The sequence below is a fragment of the Balaenoptera ricei genome, chromosome 7 (assembly GCF_028023285.1).
Source record: "Balaenoptera ricei isolate mBalRic1 chromosome 7, mBalRic1.hap2, whole genome shotgun sequence".
NCBI lineage: Eukaryota > Metazoa > Chordata > Mammalia > Artiodactyla > Balaenopteridae > Balaenoptera > Balaenoptera ricei.
Genome location: NC_082645.1, coordinates 42,298,390 through 42,318,077, shown reverse-complemented (window position 1 = coordinate 42,318,077; position 19,688 = coordinate 42,298,390). Strand labels below are relative to the sequence as shown.

Genomic DNA, 19,688 nt, shown 5'->3' with positions numbered 1-19,688 from the left:
TCGAATGGTACATTTATGAAACTGATTAGTTTCTTCCTAGATTCTCCTCCCTGGAAAACATAAGTCCTCTTTTTCTCTTCTCTTAAGTTATCTGCCTCTGGCCTTTGAGAGCTCCTTATTTGAGGTTGTCTTTCAGCCTATTATAATTTTCCCAAGTCTCTGTTAAGTTGCTAATAGTTTTTGTGATGGCATCACATTCTATCATTTGTAATCTGATCTGCAGAAGCTAAGAGGAGCATGGCTTTGGGTAACATCTCCAAATGGCCTCTGTCCTCCCGTATAAAATATTTACGTAGTTTGTTCCCACCGCAGTTCTCCAGCATGTTTAATGTCTTACAGAGGAAATACCAGGAAGACTTTGAGAAGATGAAAGACCAGATCTACTTCATGCAGACTGAAACACCAGAGTACAAAGTGAATAAACAAGCTGGGGTGGCAACTAGCAAGGTATGGGGACATTCTCTCGTTTATCTTGATGGTCTCAGTGTGGGTGAATTTCTTACAACTCTTACTTTTGTATATAATGGGAAAAAAATGTTCTTAGGGGAACAATAAGAAAAATACTTTGGGATTACAATAGGGCTACCAAATTTTTTTTAAAAAAATTGCCATGTAGGAGAATTCACAATACTCAATTACCATCTTCAGCATTTCTTAGACTAAAGGACGTTCTGATACCCAGAAGTAGAAAGGACAAAAGAATTACTCAAGAAAAAGCAACTGGCAGCCTTATATGCATATAGACACTTCACACTTAAAACTACCATCATTTTTCTATTTTCCTACTAACTGGTGAAAATATAGTCAGACAAGATACTTGAATCCATGGATCTGCTCATATACTCTATAGAGTGACTTTGGTAAATAGTCTACTCCTAGGCATTCTAAAGCACTAGAAAGAGCAATAAGTTCAAAGCCAATCAGACTTGATTCTAACCCTGGTGCTGGCTCTGGTGGAGCAGTGAAAGCAGAAAGATCACATCACTTAGGAGGCTATTTCAGTATCCAGGTGCAAGACAGTGATATTTTGGACCAGGAGGGTAGCACAGAAAGTGATGAGAAGTATTTTGAAAGTAAAGCTGACCTGATTTGCTGATGGGTTGGATGTGGGATATGAGAGAAAAGTTTTGGTCTAAGCAACTAGATGGATGGGGTTTCCCTTTATCAAGATAGGGAAGATGGTGGAAGGAGTAGGTAATTTCTTTTTAGAGGGGAGACCTGAGCTCTTCAGATATGTTAAATTTGAGATGCCTTTGAGACACCTAAGTGGAAATGTCAAGTGGGCATTTGATTACATGAGTCTGAAGTTTCAGGAGAGATATCTGGGAAGGCTGTATAAATTTGGGCGTCAGTAGCATATGGATTGTATTTAATGTCATAAGACTGGAGGCCATCAAGGGAGCAAGTGTAGACAGAAAACTCTAAGGACTGAACTCTGGAGTGCTTCCATGTGAAGACATCAGTGAGATGGGATTAGAGCAAAATTAGGAGAAAGTGATGTCTTGGGAAGCAGGTGAAGAAGGAAGGGAGTGAGCAACTGTGTCAAATGTTTCTGAAGTGGATTTATCAATGTATAGTCTCTGGTGAACTTAATAAGAGCAATTTGGTTGAATCTGCTTAGAGAGGGTTCGTGAGTGAATGAAAAGAGAGAAATAGAAGAATATGAGTGTACTCGACTCTTCCAAAGTATTTTCCTGAAAAGAAAAGAAGAAAAAGGGGTAGTAGCTGATGGATAAGTAGGTGAAGAGGGGATTTTTTTAGGTAGGAGACAAAAATAGCATGTTTCTATGCTGATAGAAGAAAAATCCAGTGTAGTGGGAAAATGTGATGATGTTGAGGGCCGGGGGAAGAAAGTGGCTGGAGTGTTGTCCTAGAATAGGGGAAAGGGGAAAGGACCTGGCGCTTAAGAGGAGGGGATGGCTTCCCCAGAAACAGGAGAGGAGGTTGAGAATCCCAGATGAAGATAGGTAGATAGTAGGGTTTGTGAAATTTCCTTTCTGGTTGTTTCCATTGTTCAAGGAAATAGATAATTCTATAAGATAGAGAGGTTATCTATATCCTCCACTCCTGTAGAACACCCCCTGCGAGTCCCCTGTCTGGGCTCTAGGGGGTGGTGCATCTGTGTTTCAGAGTGTATCTCCTGCGTTTGGATACCAAGATGATTGTATTTGTTTCTGAGGTTCTTAAATGTTGGCAGATTATCTAGGATTCCATCAACTTGTCTATATTCTCACATTACATTGCTTGAACAAATGGCTGGCACTGGAGATCATGGTCAAGATTAGGACCAGTTTCTTGTTTTCTTTCCTTTGGACATGCGCCTGAAGGGGGCTTTTGTGCCCTCACTTAAAGCTTCTGTCATAGCTGGAATTGAAGGTGCAAAGCAGGGAGGGCAGAAGGAGAAGATGAGGTTGCCAGCATTCATCTAGCCCCAGCCCCTTCCTCTTCCTCCTGCGTGTACATTAAATACACGCGTGCTCACACACATAGTCACGGATGAGGCATGAAGCTTCTAGCTTTTTTCTTTAAAAATGTGTTGGCACATAGGTAGCTGGAGGTTAAGAGATGAATGAGGGTTCTGGAGCAGCAGGTATCTGGGGCATGATATACTGTCATTATTATGATGTGCATCTTTCTTTTATTATTTCTGTCTCTCTCCCCCCACTTCCCTCCCTCTCTCTCTGAGGGCAGGGACCATGTGTTACTCTTTCTTGTATCTGTCCCATAGCCAGGAACGTAGTCGATGCCCTATGGATATTTTTGAATGAATACATGAATGAGAAGAAAAGATATCCTGAAAATGTATGCAGTTTCCCTGCTGCTGTCATAAGTTACTATGAATATTTTGTTTATGAAATGTCAAGCTGCGATTTTTCTAAAGAGAAAACCGATTTGTGGAGCTATGTCATAATATCTGTAATAGAGACGAGAGCAAAAATAACCTGGAGAGTTACTTTATCACTTTATTTCACTCCTACAGGTAAAATACAAAGAAGACTATGAAAAGAATAAAGGAAAAGCAGATTATAATGTACTTCCTGCTTCAGAAAACCCACTGCTCAGGCAGTTGAAGGCGGCAGGAGTTGCCCTAAGCGATGTAAGTATATTCTTGTCAAAAGTGTGTTTTTAACCTTAGCAGCAAGAGAGATGAAACTTCTCTCCTTCTATAATGAATAAATGCAAATAGAACTTTGCAAATACTTTAAGGTTATGGTGTAACAGTTTCCCTGGAGCTGTGTAACCACAGGAAGGCATTAGTGCCTCTGAGTATGATGTGTGTCAATTTGGGGAGCCTGTGGACTTAGTTCAGTGCGCAGGGAAATCCTCATTTACTTATAAGCTCCAGGAGCCTATGCCTTTGTGTGGGCAAAGAGTACATTGTAGGAGTTATGTTGTGATTCTGACAGAGGCAGAAGGAGACTTTGAAAGGGGAGGAGAGAAAGCTGAAGCCATTTAGTGCCCTACCCTTGTGCTCTTCAAGCCTGCTGCTAGGAGAAGAAGCAAAAGGTCCTGTGTTTCACAACTTCTCTCTACGAACTCTGCCATTTTCTACTCAGGTCTTGGCCCCAGAAACCATCATTTGCAGATAGCAGAACTTGAAAGATGGCTCCCTAAGTCTTCAGAGGAATTTCTACTTGTGGAATATTAAGAGCTTGGCTAATCCATTAGGTTTCAAATAGATTATATAAGTGAGAACTGGGCCTGACATTAAAAGACTAACAGCCTAAGACCACTTTGATTATATATCAATATATAAAGAGACTGAACATAAGATCAGTTGAGTTTTTCCCTTTTGGTTAGGCGGTAAAAGTTTTCCAGTATTTGAGGATTATATGTAGCTCTCTGTGTGAGTTAGTTGTCTTTTCTTTGTCCCTTGAATTAAGTCAGCACCACAGAAATGTGTACATGTGACTGAGGAGTGGGGCGAGTGGAGTGGCAGGTGAGAGGATGTAAATGGATCTGTTCAAATAGCTCTACTGGGAAATCAATGCAAAGCACATCTCCTGCTTCCTAAATGAAGGTCATCTTTATCAAACGTATAAAAACTGAAGTTCAAATCCATTTTGTTGAAAAAGACAGCAATATAAAAATATTGAAAATGAATAGCACTATTTACAATTTCAAAACCGAACATGAAAAAATCATGTTGTGCACTGTAAAATCCAGTAACTTTTAGAGCTAAAGATAAATCCTAGCAGAGAAGAGGAGTTAGTAGACTCTTGTATATACCTTATTTTTAAGGTGTACTGTCTGTTCGTATGATAAGGGATTTTTTCCTTGGTGGAAAGAGGAAGAGCGTGTATTTCTCTGTGTGCTAGACTTTTTCCATGAAGGTTTGTTTAAAAAAAATGAAAAATTTGCTTTTGCTCAGAGTATTCCTGTTTATTGGGGCATCACTAGTGAGGGAAGAGTATTGAGTTGGGAGGTCTAAAAGGCAGCAATTCAGATATGCAAGAACCTCTGCAACTAAGGTCTTGGTCTGAGGCAGTATAGTGGTTTCTTAATTTTTTGGAGAATATTAAAAACTTAGGCTTTACAATAATTGCTAATAGAAAAGGTTTATCATTTATGACACTCCAATGTTTGATTGTCAGTTTTTAGACAGTTGACAGGTAATATCTTTTTTCTTCTTCCTTTGTTTAGTGTTGGAAAATACAAGTGTAATAATCAGGGTGGGAGTGACAGGAATCTACTTTAACTGATTTTTTTTTCTTTGACAGAAACTGTACAAGGAAAACTATGAAAAGACAAAGGCAAAGAGCATAAATTTCTGTGAGACCCCCAAATTTAAGCTTGATACAGTTATGCAGAACTTCGTTAGTGATGTAAGCCACCCCATGGTCATTTCCTCTGTTAAATCAAAGACCCATCACTTTGCCAATAAACAAATGAAATATGTTTTGTCTTTCAGACTAAATATAAAGATTCCTACTTAAAGAATATTTTGGGACATTATGTAGGCAGCTTGGAGGATCCATATCATACACACTGCATGAAAGTCTCAGCTCAGAACAGTGATGTAAGTTCTAAGGCAATTGTTTGACTTTCCAAATAACACATTTTTAGGGCATGAATACACTGGTTGCATCCTTATGTCTGATTTCGTTTCCTCATAGAAAAACTACAAAGCACAATATGAAGAGGACAGAGGCAAAGGCTCCTTCCCCCAGACCATAACTCAAGAATATGAAGCAATCAAGAAACTAGATCAGTGTAAAGATGTAAGTCTGTAGTATAAACTGTGAATGTTACCACCCTCCACAGTATCTAGTGATCAAGATGTGTTTAATATTTTGACACTTTTGCAAACAAATGCAAGCAAGGAGTCTGTAAGAAACACAATTTATTTTTCCCTGTTGTCACCCACATGTCTCAAATGCTAATTCTAGCTCATTTTCCCAAAGAAAAGTAATCAGGAATCTGAAGATATGGGAAAGTTTCCTATATAGATGTAAGAGCATCTCTCAAAGAAACTGAAGTCTAATTAGAAAAAATGTGTTTTGCTTACTGCAAGTTTCTTTTCTTTTGGGGGATGGGGTTCTGCTTGCTTGGCCTATAGGCCAACTCGGATTTGACAAGTGATACTACTAAACGTGATTCTCTCTCCCCCACAGTACACCTACAAAGTCCATCCAGATAAGACAAAATTCACTCAGGTCACCGACTCTCCTGTTCTGGTGCAAGCCCAAGTCAATTCCAAACAGCTGAGTGATGTAAGTTCCCCTAAATATCCAAGAAATCCAGTTAGGAGGGATAGCATATCATAACTCTATACGTGAAATCCAGTGACTTGTCACATTTATAAAAAAGGCTACATAACTTTTAACAAGTTTAGCTTGTATATATTTGTAATCACCTAAAATACTTTCCTATTTAGTTACCTTACATCTTCTTGGGTGGATAACAATTATAGTAAAAGAGTTCTGCAAGGGAAACTAACGTAGCTTAATGCACTGGAAAGAACATGAGTTTTCGAGTCAGACAGAACTAGATTCAAATTCCAGCTCTGTCATTTATGACCTGGGGCCTAGGAAAGTTGTTTAACCTCTCCATACCTCATAGTTCCCTTTGATAATTTGTGGTGGTTTTGAAGATTGTGAAAGAAGATAGTACACATCCTGGCCCAGAGCAGGTATTCAGTACATGGGATTTCTCTGTCTCTCAAATAAGTTTTTGGGAAATGGAGTCTTTGAGATACATTTTATCATATGAATTTTCAGTGTGAATGTCCAAACTTGTGTTGAACTAAAAAAATGAAAAATAAAAGTAACCTCAGTAGATTATGGCCAGAAATGAAGGCTTCAGTTAGAGTATCCACAAACCATAATGCATGTGAGGGGACATAACCAGATTTGTTAGAAAAGATTTTCCAGTGAGTGAGCGTTGACAGCAGAAAGGAAGAAAGGCTGTCACTCTCAGAACCTACAGGACCAATTGTGATATATAAAGAGGGGAGCTCCCACGTATGAAAGTGCCACCTCTTTCCATTAGGGCCCTACCACGGTGACAGATGTGATAACAGCTTCAACTATCCACCATGCAGTGTCAGTAAGGCAGAGTGGCCCACCCTAGATCTGGATTTCTCTTTTGATCCTAACGACTCTGTCAGTTGTTATTTAACAAAATGTATTTTACATTTTATCTCATGAAATGTACCACACAGGATTTTTTTTTTTTTTTGTATTTTGGAACAATTCTTCTTCTGAATTGAGAACTAATTGGCTCATTCTCTCTCTCTCTCTCTCTCTCTCTCTCTTGCTCTCAGCTAAATTACAAAGCAAAACATGAAAATGAAAAGTTCAAGTGCCATATACCTCCAGATACTCCTGCCCTTATCCAGCACAAAGTCAATGCCTATAACCTGAGTGATGTGAGTTCCTCTTGCACTATGCCATGTGTTATACTGACAACTATGCTTTTATTTTTGAATTGCCTCATTGAATAAATATTTCAATATTAAAGATGGGAATAACACTTAACATTTGTATCGTGTCCCTATGCCTCTGCCAGGGTAACTTTAAACTCACCTTATAAAATGTGTGTAGCAATCTTGTAAGTAGCTTCATACAATGAGACAATCTTAATATATTTTAACCAACCCTCAAAATACCACCATTCATGTATGTCTAATTGCAAATCTTAATGTAAGCTCTTTTAGCCATATATCCTTTTATACTATACTATAATTTTCTTTCAAGACCTCATACTTTAAGATACAGTTTCATTTTGTTTATTCCCCAGGCATATAAAGTCCCTTATTTCACAGAAACGATACTTATTTCTACATGTAAGAGAACTTGCACTAACAAAGATATAGGGTATTCAAAAGGCATAAGGCCAGGTATCCATTGCTATCTTTCATTTCCAAACTTAATTTTATAGAAAAGTCAAATTACCCTTGAGGGTTTCAATTTCTTCAACAATTCTTTAAATAAGTACTAAAATTATCCAGCATCAATGAGTATTGCAATGATTCATGAAATAACCTTTTCAGAGGACTTTGAGATCAAATGAAAATGGTGCCTTTATATAATACAGAGTAAGTTAACTATAGAATATTTGTACCACTCTATAAAATATTCAGTGTTAGGAATCAAATATTAGTATGATAACTAGAATGAAGTTAATATAATGCAACATTCTCATGGAGAGTAGAGAAGCTTAATCTTAGAGAATTGGAAGATTCATCTTGAGGAGAATTATCTAAAATATGCACAATTTCTTAAACAAAGAAAATGGTCTATTTATTTTATATTAAGACAAGGTATTGGGTTACCCTCTAGTCTTTAAAGTGTGATAACATGCATATTACTTTTGCCCATTCCTGTGCTGAAATTTTTCTGTCCAGAATGCTTATAAGTATGACTGGGAGAAGACCAAAGCTAAGAAGTTTGACATTAAGGTGGATGCCATTCCCCTGCTGGCAGCCAAAGCCAATACCAGGATCACTAGCGATGTGAGTATGGCCTGGGCACCTGGACGGGGGGGGGCCTCAGCAATCTTCCTGATGAGTGAGATCTGGCACATGTTATGTCTTTGTAGGTGATGTACAAGAAAGACTATGAGAAAAGCAAAGGAAAGATGATTGGAGCCCTCAGCATTAACGATGATCCCAAGATGCTGCACTCTTTGAAGACGGCCAAAAACCAGAGTGATGTGAGTGCTTTTGTGAACCTGTCTTGTTTTCAAGATTGTGTCCCAGTCAACATGCCCAAGGGTAGTGATGTAAAAAGATTCCATATCCATGGGCTCTCTCAGTTTCACAACAATGAACTGCTGAGGAGAACTTTAGAAGTAGAATGATTCCCCAGGCTCTTGCACCTCTCATGTTTGAGGAGAGAAATTAATGATTTGTACTTGATCTCCATTTCACTTTGAAAAAACCTGTATTCATATTTAGTAGAATATTGATTGTAATTCTCAACACCTTTTGGAAAACAATGTTTTCATATTTTCTAATTGAAAAGTAACTTAAAATTGTGGTTTAAAAAGTGACTATTTTGGAAGAAAATCATGAATCAGAGATAAAAATCTTAGTATAGCTAACATTGCTCTTTACTGACTTTAGTAATTAGTATTGGCCTAGGTCTAAGATAAATATTCCATTAATTATAGGCCCAGTTGAGAATCTGATAAAAGATCTGGTCCATCTCTTTAGGAAAATGGAGTTTTTTTCACATCTTTTGCCTGACTTTCATAGAGAATTCATGGATTCCCTAAGGATTGCCTTTAGGATATCTATCATTTTCCAGTTAAAATTCTTACCATAGAGAGGCAAACATATACTATTGAAAATTACAATATATACTGTGTTTTAAAATGTTTGGAGAATCCCTTAAGAGTGGTAAGAATGTTCAACATAGCTTGCAAATATTAGCTTTTCATGATGAAAGAGAAGGGTGTTTGTATCATTTACTTTCATTTTAGCCATGTGTTCATATTGTGAGCTATTAAACCTTCTTTAAATCATTTCACATTTACTATATAGTCATATAGCACTTTAAACGTCTTATTTAGTTATTTTCTCTAGTAAATTCACACTGAATTAGGTACAGTGTGATTATATACAGTCAGTAGACAGTGCTCACATTCATAATACTATCTTCTTCACCAGTTCCTTATTTTGTCTCAACTCAAGAAACTTATAGCTCCCATTGACAGCACATGTATGTTTATCTTTGGTTTTTACCCTACCACAGAACCCATTAGAACGCTAAGTTATTAAGTGCATAATAAGTGTTCAATAAGTACTTGTTAATTGATTCATGTTGGCAACCAAAAGAGATAGTCAATGATGAGTCATTCTCAAATAATATTCAGGCTAAAATCTAAGCTGCAGATACAGAACACACATCGCTTTTAAAAAGAGTCTTTTAAAGCCATTTGGGACTAAACAACATGCTACTAAAAGACCAGTTAGTCAATGAAGGAATCAAAGAGGAAATCAGAAAATACCTCAAGACAAATGAAAATGGAAACACAACACTCCGAAATCTATGGAATACAGCAAAAGAAGTTTGAAGAAGGAAGTTTATAGTAATATAGGCCTTCCTCAAGAAACAAGACAAATCTCAAATAAATAACCCAATCTACCACCTAAAGGAATTGGAAAAAGAAGAACAAACAAAACCCAAAGTCAGCAGAAGGAAGAAAATAATAAAGATAAGAGAGGAAATAAGTAAAATGGAAATTTAATAAAACAATAGAAAAGATCAATGAAACCAAGAGCTGTTATTTTGAAAAGAGAAAAAAACTGATAAAGCCAAGATCACCAAGAAGAAAAGAGAGGACCCAAATAAACAAAATAAGAAATGAAAGAGGACAAATAACCAATACCACAGAGATACAAAAGTTATAATACTATGAACAGTTATATGCCAACAAATTGGGCAACCTAGAAGAAATGGACAAATTTCTAGAAACATACAACTTGCCAAAACTGAATCAAGAAGAAACAGATATTTGAACAGACCAATTGCTAGTAGTGAAATTGAATTTGCATTAAAAAAAAAAATCCAAGCAAACAAAAGTCTAGGACCAGATGGCTTCACAGGTGAATTCTACCAAACATATAAAAAAGAACTAATACCTATCCTTCTCAAACTATTCCAAAAAATTGAAGAAGATGGAACACTCCCAAATTCATTCTATGAGGCCACAATTACCCTAATATCAAAACCAGAAGAAGATACTAGAAAAAAATTACAGACCAATATCTTTAAGTATAGATGCAAAACTCCTCAACAAAATATGAGCAAACTGAATCCAACAGTATATAAAAAGGATCATATACCATAATTGAGTTGGATTTATTCCAGGGAGGCAGGATGGTTCAATATTTGCAAATCAATGTGATTCACCACATTAACAAAAAGAAAGGATAAAGATCACATGATCATCTCAACAGATGTAGAAAAAGCATTTGACAAAATTCAATATCCATTCATGATAAAAACTCATCAAAGTGGGTATAGAGGGAACATATCTCAACAAATAAAAGCCATTTATGACAAACCCACAGCTAACATCATACTCAATGATGAAAAGCTGAAAACCTTCCCTCTAAATTCAGGAACAAGCAAGGATGCCCATTCTTTCCATGTCTTTTTAACATAGTATTGGGAGTCCTAGCCACAGCAATCAGAAAAAATAAATAAATAAAAATAATAATAAAAAACATCCATATTGGAAGGGAAGAAGTAAAATTATCACTATTTGTAGATGATATGATACTTTATATAGAAAACCCTAAAGTCTGCACCCAAAAACAATTAGAACTAATAAATGAATTTAGTAAAGTTTAAGGATACAAGATTAATATACAGAAATCTGTTGCTTTTCTATACACTAATAATGAACTATCAGAAAGTAAAAAAAAAGCCACATTTAAAATTGCATCAAAAGAATAAAATAGGAATAAATTTTTTTTAAAATTCAAACAAAGTCACAAAATTATAATCATCCTCATCAGTTCACTCAGTCCCATGTAATTAATGTTTTTTTCATCTTGATCTTTTGTTAGCACTTTTATGAATACATCAGTTTTCCATTAGAGTTCTGAAAATGCTTATTCATTCAGTTCAGCAGTATAGTCAGTTACCAGAAACCTGTACTCGTCAGAGTCTTTGCCATGAATTCCTTGAAGATGAAATCCTTTTATAGGTACATTTTTGCAAAAGCATCAGAGTGCACCCTGAACTGTCTGTAAATGACAAAAGACTTAAAAATGACCGTGGTTTGATGAAAGTTTTGATGAAACTTGAAAACTTGAAAGATTTGATGAAAGTTCATAATAATGCAATTGACAAGGAAATTTAGTTATTTCTGAGATATACATTTTAAAGTAATAACTAGAATTATGACTTATAACATTATACCAGAACATATAAGAGTTTTAGAAATTTCATGTAATGTCTGAAACATTTATATTAACATATTTCCATACAAATAACCCAAAGAAAGTTTAGTATTAGTTGTTTTTTGTTTGTTTGTTTGTTTGGTTTTTTATACTGCAGGTTCTTGTTAGTCATCAATTTTATACACATCAGTGTATACGTGTCAATCCCAATCGCCCAATTCAGCACACCACCATCCCCACCCCACCGTGGTTTTCCCGCCTTGGTGTCCATACGTTTGTTCTCTACATCTGTGTCTCAACTTCTACCCTGCAAACCGGTTCATCTGTACCATTTTTCTAAGTTCCACATACATGCGTTAATATACGATATTTGTTTTTCTCTTTCTGACTTACTTCACTCTGTATGACAGTCTCTAGATCCATCCACATCTCAACAAATGACTCAATTTCATTCCTTCTTATGGCTGAGTAATATTCCATTGTATATATGTACCACATCTTCTTTATACATTCGTCTGTTGATGGGCATTTAGGTTGCTTCCATGACCTGGCTATTGTAAATAGTGCTGCAATGAACATTGGGGTGCATGTGTCCTTTTGAATTATGGTTTTCTCTGGGTGTATGCCCAGTAGTGGGATTGCTGGGTCGTATGGTAATTCTATTTTTAGTTTTCTAAGGAACCTCCATACTGTTCTCCATAGTGACTGTACCAATTTACATTCCCACCAACAGTGCAAGACGGTTCCCTTTTCTCCACATCCTCTCCAGCATTTGTTGTTTGTAGATTTTCTGATGATGCCCATTTCTAACTGGTGTGAGGTGATACCTCATTGTGGTTTTGATCTGCATTTCTCTAATAATTAGTGATGTTGAGCAGCTTTTCATGTGCTTCTTGGCCATCTGTATGTCTTCTTTGGAGAAATGTCTATTTAGGTCTTCTGCCCATTTTTGGATTGGGTTGTTTGTTTCTTTAATATTGAGCTGCATGAGCTGTTTATATATTTTGGAGATGAATCCTTTGTCCGTTGATTCGTTTGCAAATATTTTCTCCCATTCTGAGGGTTGTCTTTTCATCTTGTTTATGGTTTCCTTTGCTGTGCAAAAGCTTTGAAGTTTCATTAGGTTCCATTTGTTTATTTTTGTTTTTATTTCCATTACTCTAGGAGGTGGACCAAAAAAGATCTTGCTGTGATTTATGTCAAAGAGTGTTCTTCCTATGTTTTCCTCTAAGAGTTTTATAGTGTCCGGTCTTACATTTAGGTCTCAAATCCATTTTGAGTTTATTTTTGTGTATGGTGTTACGGAGTGTTCTAATTTCATTGTTTTACATGTAGCTGTCCAGTTTTCCCAGCACCGCTTATTGAAGAGACTGTCTTTTCTCCATTGTATATCTTTGCCTCCTTTGTCATAGATTACTTGACCATAGGTGTGTGGGTTTGTCTCTGGGCTTTCTATCTTGTTGCATTGATTTATGTTTCTGTTTTTGTGCCAGTACCATATTGTCTTGATTACTGTAGCTTTGTAGTATAGTCTGAAGTCAGGGAGTCTGATTCCTCCAGCTCCGTTTTTTTCCCTCAAGACTGCTTTGGCTATTTGGGGTCTTTTGTGTCTCCACACAAATTTTAAGATGATTTGTTCTAGCTCCATAAAAAATGCCATAGGTAATTTGATAGGGGTTGCATTGATTCTGTAGATTGCTTTGGGTAGTATAGTCATTTTCACAGTATTGAGTCTTCCAATCCAAGAACATGGTATATCTCTCCACCTGTTGGTATCATCTTTAATTTCTTTCATCAGTTTCTTATAGTTTTCTGCATACAGGTCTTTTGTCTCCCTAGGTAGGTTTATTCCTAGGTATTTTATTCTTTTTGTTGCAGTGGTAAATGGGAGCGTAAAATAGGAATAAATTTAATGAAGGAGGTAAAATACCAGTACTCTGAAAACTATAAGACATTGATGAAGAAAATTGAAGGTGATACAAAACAATGGAAAGATATCCCATTCTCATGGATTAGAAGAATTAATGTTGTTAAAATGCCCATACAACCCAAAGAAATCTACAGATGTTATGCAATCCATATCAGAATACCCATAACATTTTTCACAGAGCTAGAACAAATAGTTCTAAAACTTATATGGAACCACAGTAGATCCTGAATAGCCAAACCAATCTTGAGAAGAAAGAACAAAGCTGGAGGTATTATGCTTCCAAACTTCAGACTATATTACAAAGCTACAGAAATCAAAACAGCATGGTCCTGTACAAAATCAGACACAGAGATCAATGGAACAGAATAGGAAGCCCAGAAATAAACTCATGCCCCTATGGTCAATTAAACTATGACAAAGGAGGCAAGAATACACAATGGAGAAAAGACAGTATCTTCAACAAGTGGTGCTGGGAAAACTGGACAGCTACATGTAAAAGAATGAGATTAGAACTCCATATACAAAAATAAACTCAAAATCAATTAAAGACCTGAAACCATAAAACTCCTAGAAGGGAATATAGTCAGAACACTCCTTGACATAAATCTTGGCAATATTTTTTTGGATCTGTCTCATAAGGCAAAAGAAATTAAAACAGAAAAAATGGGACCTAATTAAATTTAAAACCTTTTGCATAGCAAAGGAAACTGTCAACAAGATGAAGAGACAATCTATGAAATAGAAAATATTTGCAAATGATATGGCCAACAAGGGGTTAACATCCAGCCTATATAAATAGCTCATGCAGCTCAGTATGAAGAAAACAAACAATCAAAAAAGAAAAAGAAAATGGGCAGAAGACTTGAATAGACATTTTTCCAAAGAAGGCATACAGGTGGCTGACAGTCACATGAAAAGATGCTCAGCATTGCTAATTATTAGAGAAATACAAATCAAAACAACGAGATATCACCTCATACCTGTCAGAATGGCTATCATCAAAAAGTCTACAGATAGCAAATGTTGGCAAGGATGTAGAGAAAAGGGAACCCCCCTACACTGTTGGTGGGTGTGTAAATTGGTGCAGCCACTGTGGAAAACAGTATGGAGCTTCCTTAAAAAACTAAAAATAGAGCTACCATATGATCCAGCAGTTCCACTCCTGGGTATATATCCAGAAAAGACGAAAACTCTAGTTCAAAAAGATACATGTACCCCAATATTCGTAGCAGCATTATTTACAATAGCCAAGATATGGAAGCAACCTAAGTATCCATCAACAGATAAATGGATAAAGAGTATGTGGTATATATATACAGTCGAGTATCACTCAGACATAAATGAGTGAAATTCTGCCATTTGCAACAGTGTGGATGTACCTAGAGAATATTATGCTTGTAAAATAAGTCAGACGGAGAAAGACAAATACTGTATGATATCACTTATATGTGGAATCTAAAAAATAAAACAAATGAACGTATATAACAAAACAGAGAGAGACACAGATATAGAAACAAACTTGAATTGATAGTTACCAGTAGGGAGAGGGAAGGAGAGAGAGGCAAGGGGTATAGGGGTATGGGATTAAGAGACACAAACTATTATGTATAAAATAGATAAGCAATTAGGTTATATTGTACAATACAGGGAATTATAGCCATTATCTTGTAATAACTTTTAATGGAGCGTAATCTGTAAAAATACTGAATTACTATGCTGTCTACCTGAAACTAATATTGTAAATCAACTATACTTCAATAAAAAAATATATCAGGGAATTCCCTGGTGATCCAGTGGTTAGGACTCCGCACTTCCACTGCAGGGGGGCACAGGTTCCATCTCTGGCTGGGGATCTGGGATCCCACAGGCCACACGGTGGGACCAAGTAAATAAATAGTAAATAAATAGATAAAAATAAAAATAAATAAAGCCATTTGGATCTTTGACAACCTTTTATATGTGCAGGCATGTGTGAGCTTATCTGAACTTGAACAAAAGGGTCAAAACAATTTAGTCAAAAACACTTCCACACACCAACTGCTATTGCAACATTGCTTTATCCGTTTATTTCTTTTTTTTTTTTTTTTTTTTTTATGTATTTATTTATTTATTTATGGCTGTGCTGGGTTTTCGTTTCTGTGCGAGGGCTTTCTCCAGTTGCGGCAAGCGGGGACCACTCTTCACGGCTGTGCGCGGGCCTCTCACTATCGTGGCCTCTCTTGTTGCAGAGCACAGGCTCCAGACGCGCAGGCTCAGTAATTGTGGCTCACGGGCCTAGTTGCTCCGCGGCATGTGGGATCTTCCCAGACCAGGGCTCGAACCCGTGTCCCCTGCATTAGCAGGCAGACTCTCAACCACTGCGCCACCAGGGAAGCCCTATCCGTTTATTTCTAATGAAGACAAACTGTCTTTATTTTTTTTCAGTGTTCTTGCATGCCATCAGAAAGTTTCCATATTTTATTTTCATAAACCAGGGCCTAGATTTTACAATTAAGAGAGAAATTTATTCTGTGAAACTGACTACCCATGATGTTTTAGCTGGAAGACCATATTCCCTAAGAAAGTTAAAAGATTGGATTATTTGTAAAAGGAATTTCTGCAGGAGATTTATAATGCACATCTATACTTGCTAGCTTGGATCACTGTCTTTAGAGCTTATGTGATTATAGGGAGATATAATAGGTTTAGAATCTTCCTAAAGGAAAAATTCTGGGTCAGAATTTTTCTCTCTTTTAAGGTAATTGGTGAGCAGACATGATGAAGCTGGGACTTTGACCTAATTAACACCCTGTCTAATCATTCCAGAAAACCAACCGATGAAAGTGCCTTCTGAGGCCAGTCAGGACATTTGGTTTATGAGAACACTGTATATAAGGGCCAAGGTTACTTCAGTGGCTCAATTTCATAAATTTTTCTCCTTTGAGGTCTTATAACTGCTGAAATCTGAAACTTCTTTTAAATTGTTACCAAAATTAAACTTAGTATGAAAAAACCTCTGGGGTTCTCAGTGGGGCTTATCTCTTGTCCAAAGTAGAATAGTCAGGTTGAAAAATCAGTAACTGTTCACTTAAAGATGACTTTAGAAAAGTCAAGAAGTCAAGTGTACAGCTCTATTTATGAAGTAGTCATTTTATAAAATCAGAAGTATGGAATGATGGTCATATGATTTTTGACAATTTAAAAAATACTTCTTTAATGGAAGACTCTTCAAAGGTTAGATTACCTTAGCAGAAATCATGCTTGCTAGTGGTCCTTGAAAAACCCTGTTTTAAAATAAAATAATAGCTGGCTGAATCAGAAGCTGTGGCCCATTCCTACTGTCTGACAGATCCTCTTTGATCTAAACAAAGATTTGAGAAGATCTGTCCATGCATCTGCCCATGATTTTGGGAGGGGCGGTTTCAATGATGTGAAACATATGATCAAATTTTAGGAAAAAATAACTAACTAGAAGGAAAAAATCTCTATCTTGTATTTGTTGTTTATGAGAGATCTCTGTGCTTTTCTGGAAATCCATTGAAGATTTGTGCTAATAAATGGTAATTTCCTATTCACAGCGTGAATATCGTAAAGACTATGAAAAGTCAAAAACTATCTACACGACACCTCTTGATATGCTCCAAGTGACTCAAGCTAAGAAATCTCAGGCAATTGCCAGTGATGTGGACTATAGGCACCTCTTACACAGTTACAGCTACCCGCCGGACAGCATTAACGTGGACCTTGCCAAGAAGGCTTATGCACTGCAGAGTGATGTGAGTAACCCGATTTTTTCTCTTCCCTCTTTTGAAGGTAGAAACTGAAAAGGATTTCTAAGTTGAGTGATGTTTTTGGCAATTCTCAGAAGTAGCTGCATTGTCTTCTGTATGTAGCAAGTATGTAATGGGAAAATGAGCCTTGGGATTCTATGAGAGCACGCCCCTCAGAGTTAGAGAGGCCTGGGTCTGGCAAGCACCCCATCACACTTTCCTTTTGGGAAAGTGATCACCCTTGCTGAGTTTAGAGTCCTCCTTGCAAAATTGGAATAATACAAAAGAATTGTTTTCATTATTTAAATGCATTCAAAATACTCTTAGCATGGTGCTGGGCCCTGGTGAATTCTCAGTAAACATTCACTATTATCATCATCACCATTATCATAATTATCACATTCATCATTACCAATAATTTTTTGTATAGATTGCTATCTTGCTGAAAATAAAATATATTATTTATAGCATTACTTTTTATAATAGCTGGGTTTTTTTTCCTGCAGATCAAAACTTCTTTAGGCAAATTAATTTGTCTGAGCTCTACAATTGAATACTTTATCCTAACAATTCTATTTTTTTAAATGGTAAAATAGACATAACATAATATTTGCTATCTTTACCAGTTTTGATAGTACAGTTCAGCAGCAGTTAATTACATTCCCATTATTGTGCAACCAATCTCCAGAACTTTTTCATCTTGCAAAAATGCAACTCTCTGCACATCAAACAACTCCCCATTTCCTCTTCCCCTCAGTCCCTGTCAACCACCCTTCTACTTTCTGTCTCTGTGAGTTGGACTACTCTAAAGACCTCGTATCAATGGAATTATGCAGTGCTTGTCCTTTTGTGACTGCTTTATTTCACTTAGCATAATGTCCTCAAGGTTCATCCATGTTATAGTATGTGTCAGAATTTCCTTCCTTTTTGAGGCTGAATTCTATTCCATTCTATGTGTATACATTTGGGCTATCCATTCATCTGTCAGTGAACATTTGGGTTGCTTCCACCTTCTGGCTATTGTGACTAATGCCACAGTGAACATGGATGTATGAATGTCTTCAAGATCCTGCTTTCAATTCTTCCGAGTATATACCCAGAAGTAGAATTTCTGGATGATTTGGTAGTTCTATTTTTAATTTTTTGAGGAATCACTGTACTATTTTCCATAGCAGCGGCACAATTTTACATTCTCATCACTAAAAATTCTATTTTATGCATTATCTTATTTGTTTCATTTTGTTATGTTTCTTCCTCCCAAATAGATCATAGGTTTTTCAAAGGCAGGAACCAATGGTTTCTTGATTTTTCATTCCAGTTGAAAGGCCCACACTAAAGAACAATCATCTGAATTTTGTATCTAGAGTACATGTTTTAGGTATCACCTATAGACAGACAACAGCAGTAGGTCATTATTTTAATAGCATCAAGTAACTGTCTCCCAGATAGTTCCAATTCCAAATGATAACTGCTCTCCATAAGCAAATTATTGAATATAACTATATTAAAGTGTGTTGTTAGCCAATGTAGAAACACTCTTAAGCTTACCATTACACATGAAGGGCAATATGTGTAAACACTTAATACAAATAACTGCTATCAAGTCTTATCAGAAAATGAGCAAAATTATCCACCTTCAATATGGCCTTCAGTTATAATTTGACCATAGAAACATAATACATAATATGTTCTAGTGAGCAAACATCTCACGTTTGATGATCTAAATATAACAATTTCATTTATTCTTTGAAATACAGCTTTGAATTTAGCAGATTGGAATTATAATTCCACATACTTTGGAAATAAGGATGAAGTAGAACATATGCCAACTAGAAAGAACAGTGAAAACCTAAGGGCTGCTAAAATCTCTCCCCAAGGGAATGTTTAAAATAACCTAAATGTATGGAATAAGGAAACTGGTCAGAAATCTTAAAAGCATTCTTTTGGGGAAAATGTTAACGATTTTACGAAGAAGGATGATGCTGAGTAAAGAAATGTAACCTGGGGCTTCCCTGGTGGCGCAGTGGTTGAGAATCTGCCTGCCAATGCAGGGGACATGGGTTCGAGCCCTGGTCTGGGAAGATCCCACATGCCGCGGAGCAACTGGGCCCGTGAGCCACAATTACTGAGCCTGTGTGTCTGGAGCCTGTGCTCCGCAGCAAGAGAGGCCGCGATAGTGAGAGGCCCGCGCACCGCGATGAAGAGTGGCCCCCGCTTGCCACAACTAGAGAAGGCCCTCGCACAGAAATGAAGACCCAACACAGCCATAAATAAATAAATAAATAAACAAATAAATAAATAAATAAATATTTTAAAAAAAGAAATGTAACCTTTCCCTTGGTGTTTTAGGTCACATACAAAGCTGACTACAACAGCTGGATGAAAGGTTGCGGCTGGGTACCTTTTGGATCCTTAGAAATGGAAAAGGCAAAGCGAGCTTCAGACATTCTGAATGAGGTAAAGCCATCATATCTCTGTGTGTCACAGAGATAGATTTGTGAATGTAACATGGTAAAACTTCCCAAACCATGGAAAATGCCTCCTTTACCACTTCATTTTCTAGTATTGTTGCTGAGGAAAAAAACCCCAACTTATCATGTGCATGAATTATCTCGGTAGATAATCATACCTCTTCACATCACCAAAGTCG

General features: G+C 36.7%; 1 protein-coding gene across 21 annotated transcripts in view; it reads left to right on the top strand.

Annotated features, from left to right (window-relative positions):
• Positions 1-19,688, top strand: part of NEB (nebulin) — a 215,667-nt gene that overhangs the window by 21,640 nt on the left and 174,339 nt on the right. For all 21 annotated transcript variants that reach the window (XM_059927862.1, XM_059927859.1, XM_059927857.1 and 18 more), the window contains exons 11-21: positions 340-447; positions 2,981-3,097; positions 4,722-4,826; positions 4,913-5,020; positions 5,118-5,222; positions 5,616-5,714; positions 6,767-6,871; positions 7,850-7,957; positions 8,044-8,157; positions 16,847-17,044; positions 19,388-19,495. In XM_059927862.1, coding sequence (XP_059783845.1) covers positions 340-447; positions 2,981-3,097; positions 4,722-4,826; positions 4,913-5,020; positions 5,118-5,222; positions 5,616-5,714; positions 6,767-6,871; positions 7,850-7,957; positions 8,044-8,157; positions 16,847-17,044; positions 19,388-19,495 — 1,275 coding nt within the window. The remainder of the gene's footprint in view (positions 1-339; positions 448-2,980; positions 3,098-4,721; positions 4,827-4,912; positions 5,021-5,117; positions 5,223-5,615; positions 5,715-6,766; positions 6,872-7,849; positions 7,958-8,043; positions 8,158-16,846; positions 17,045-19,387; positions 19,496-19,688) is intronic.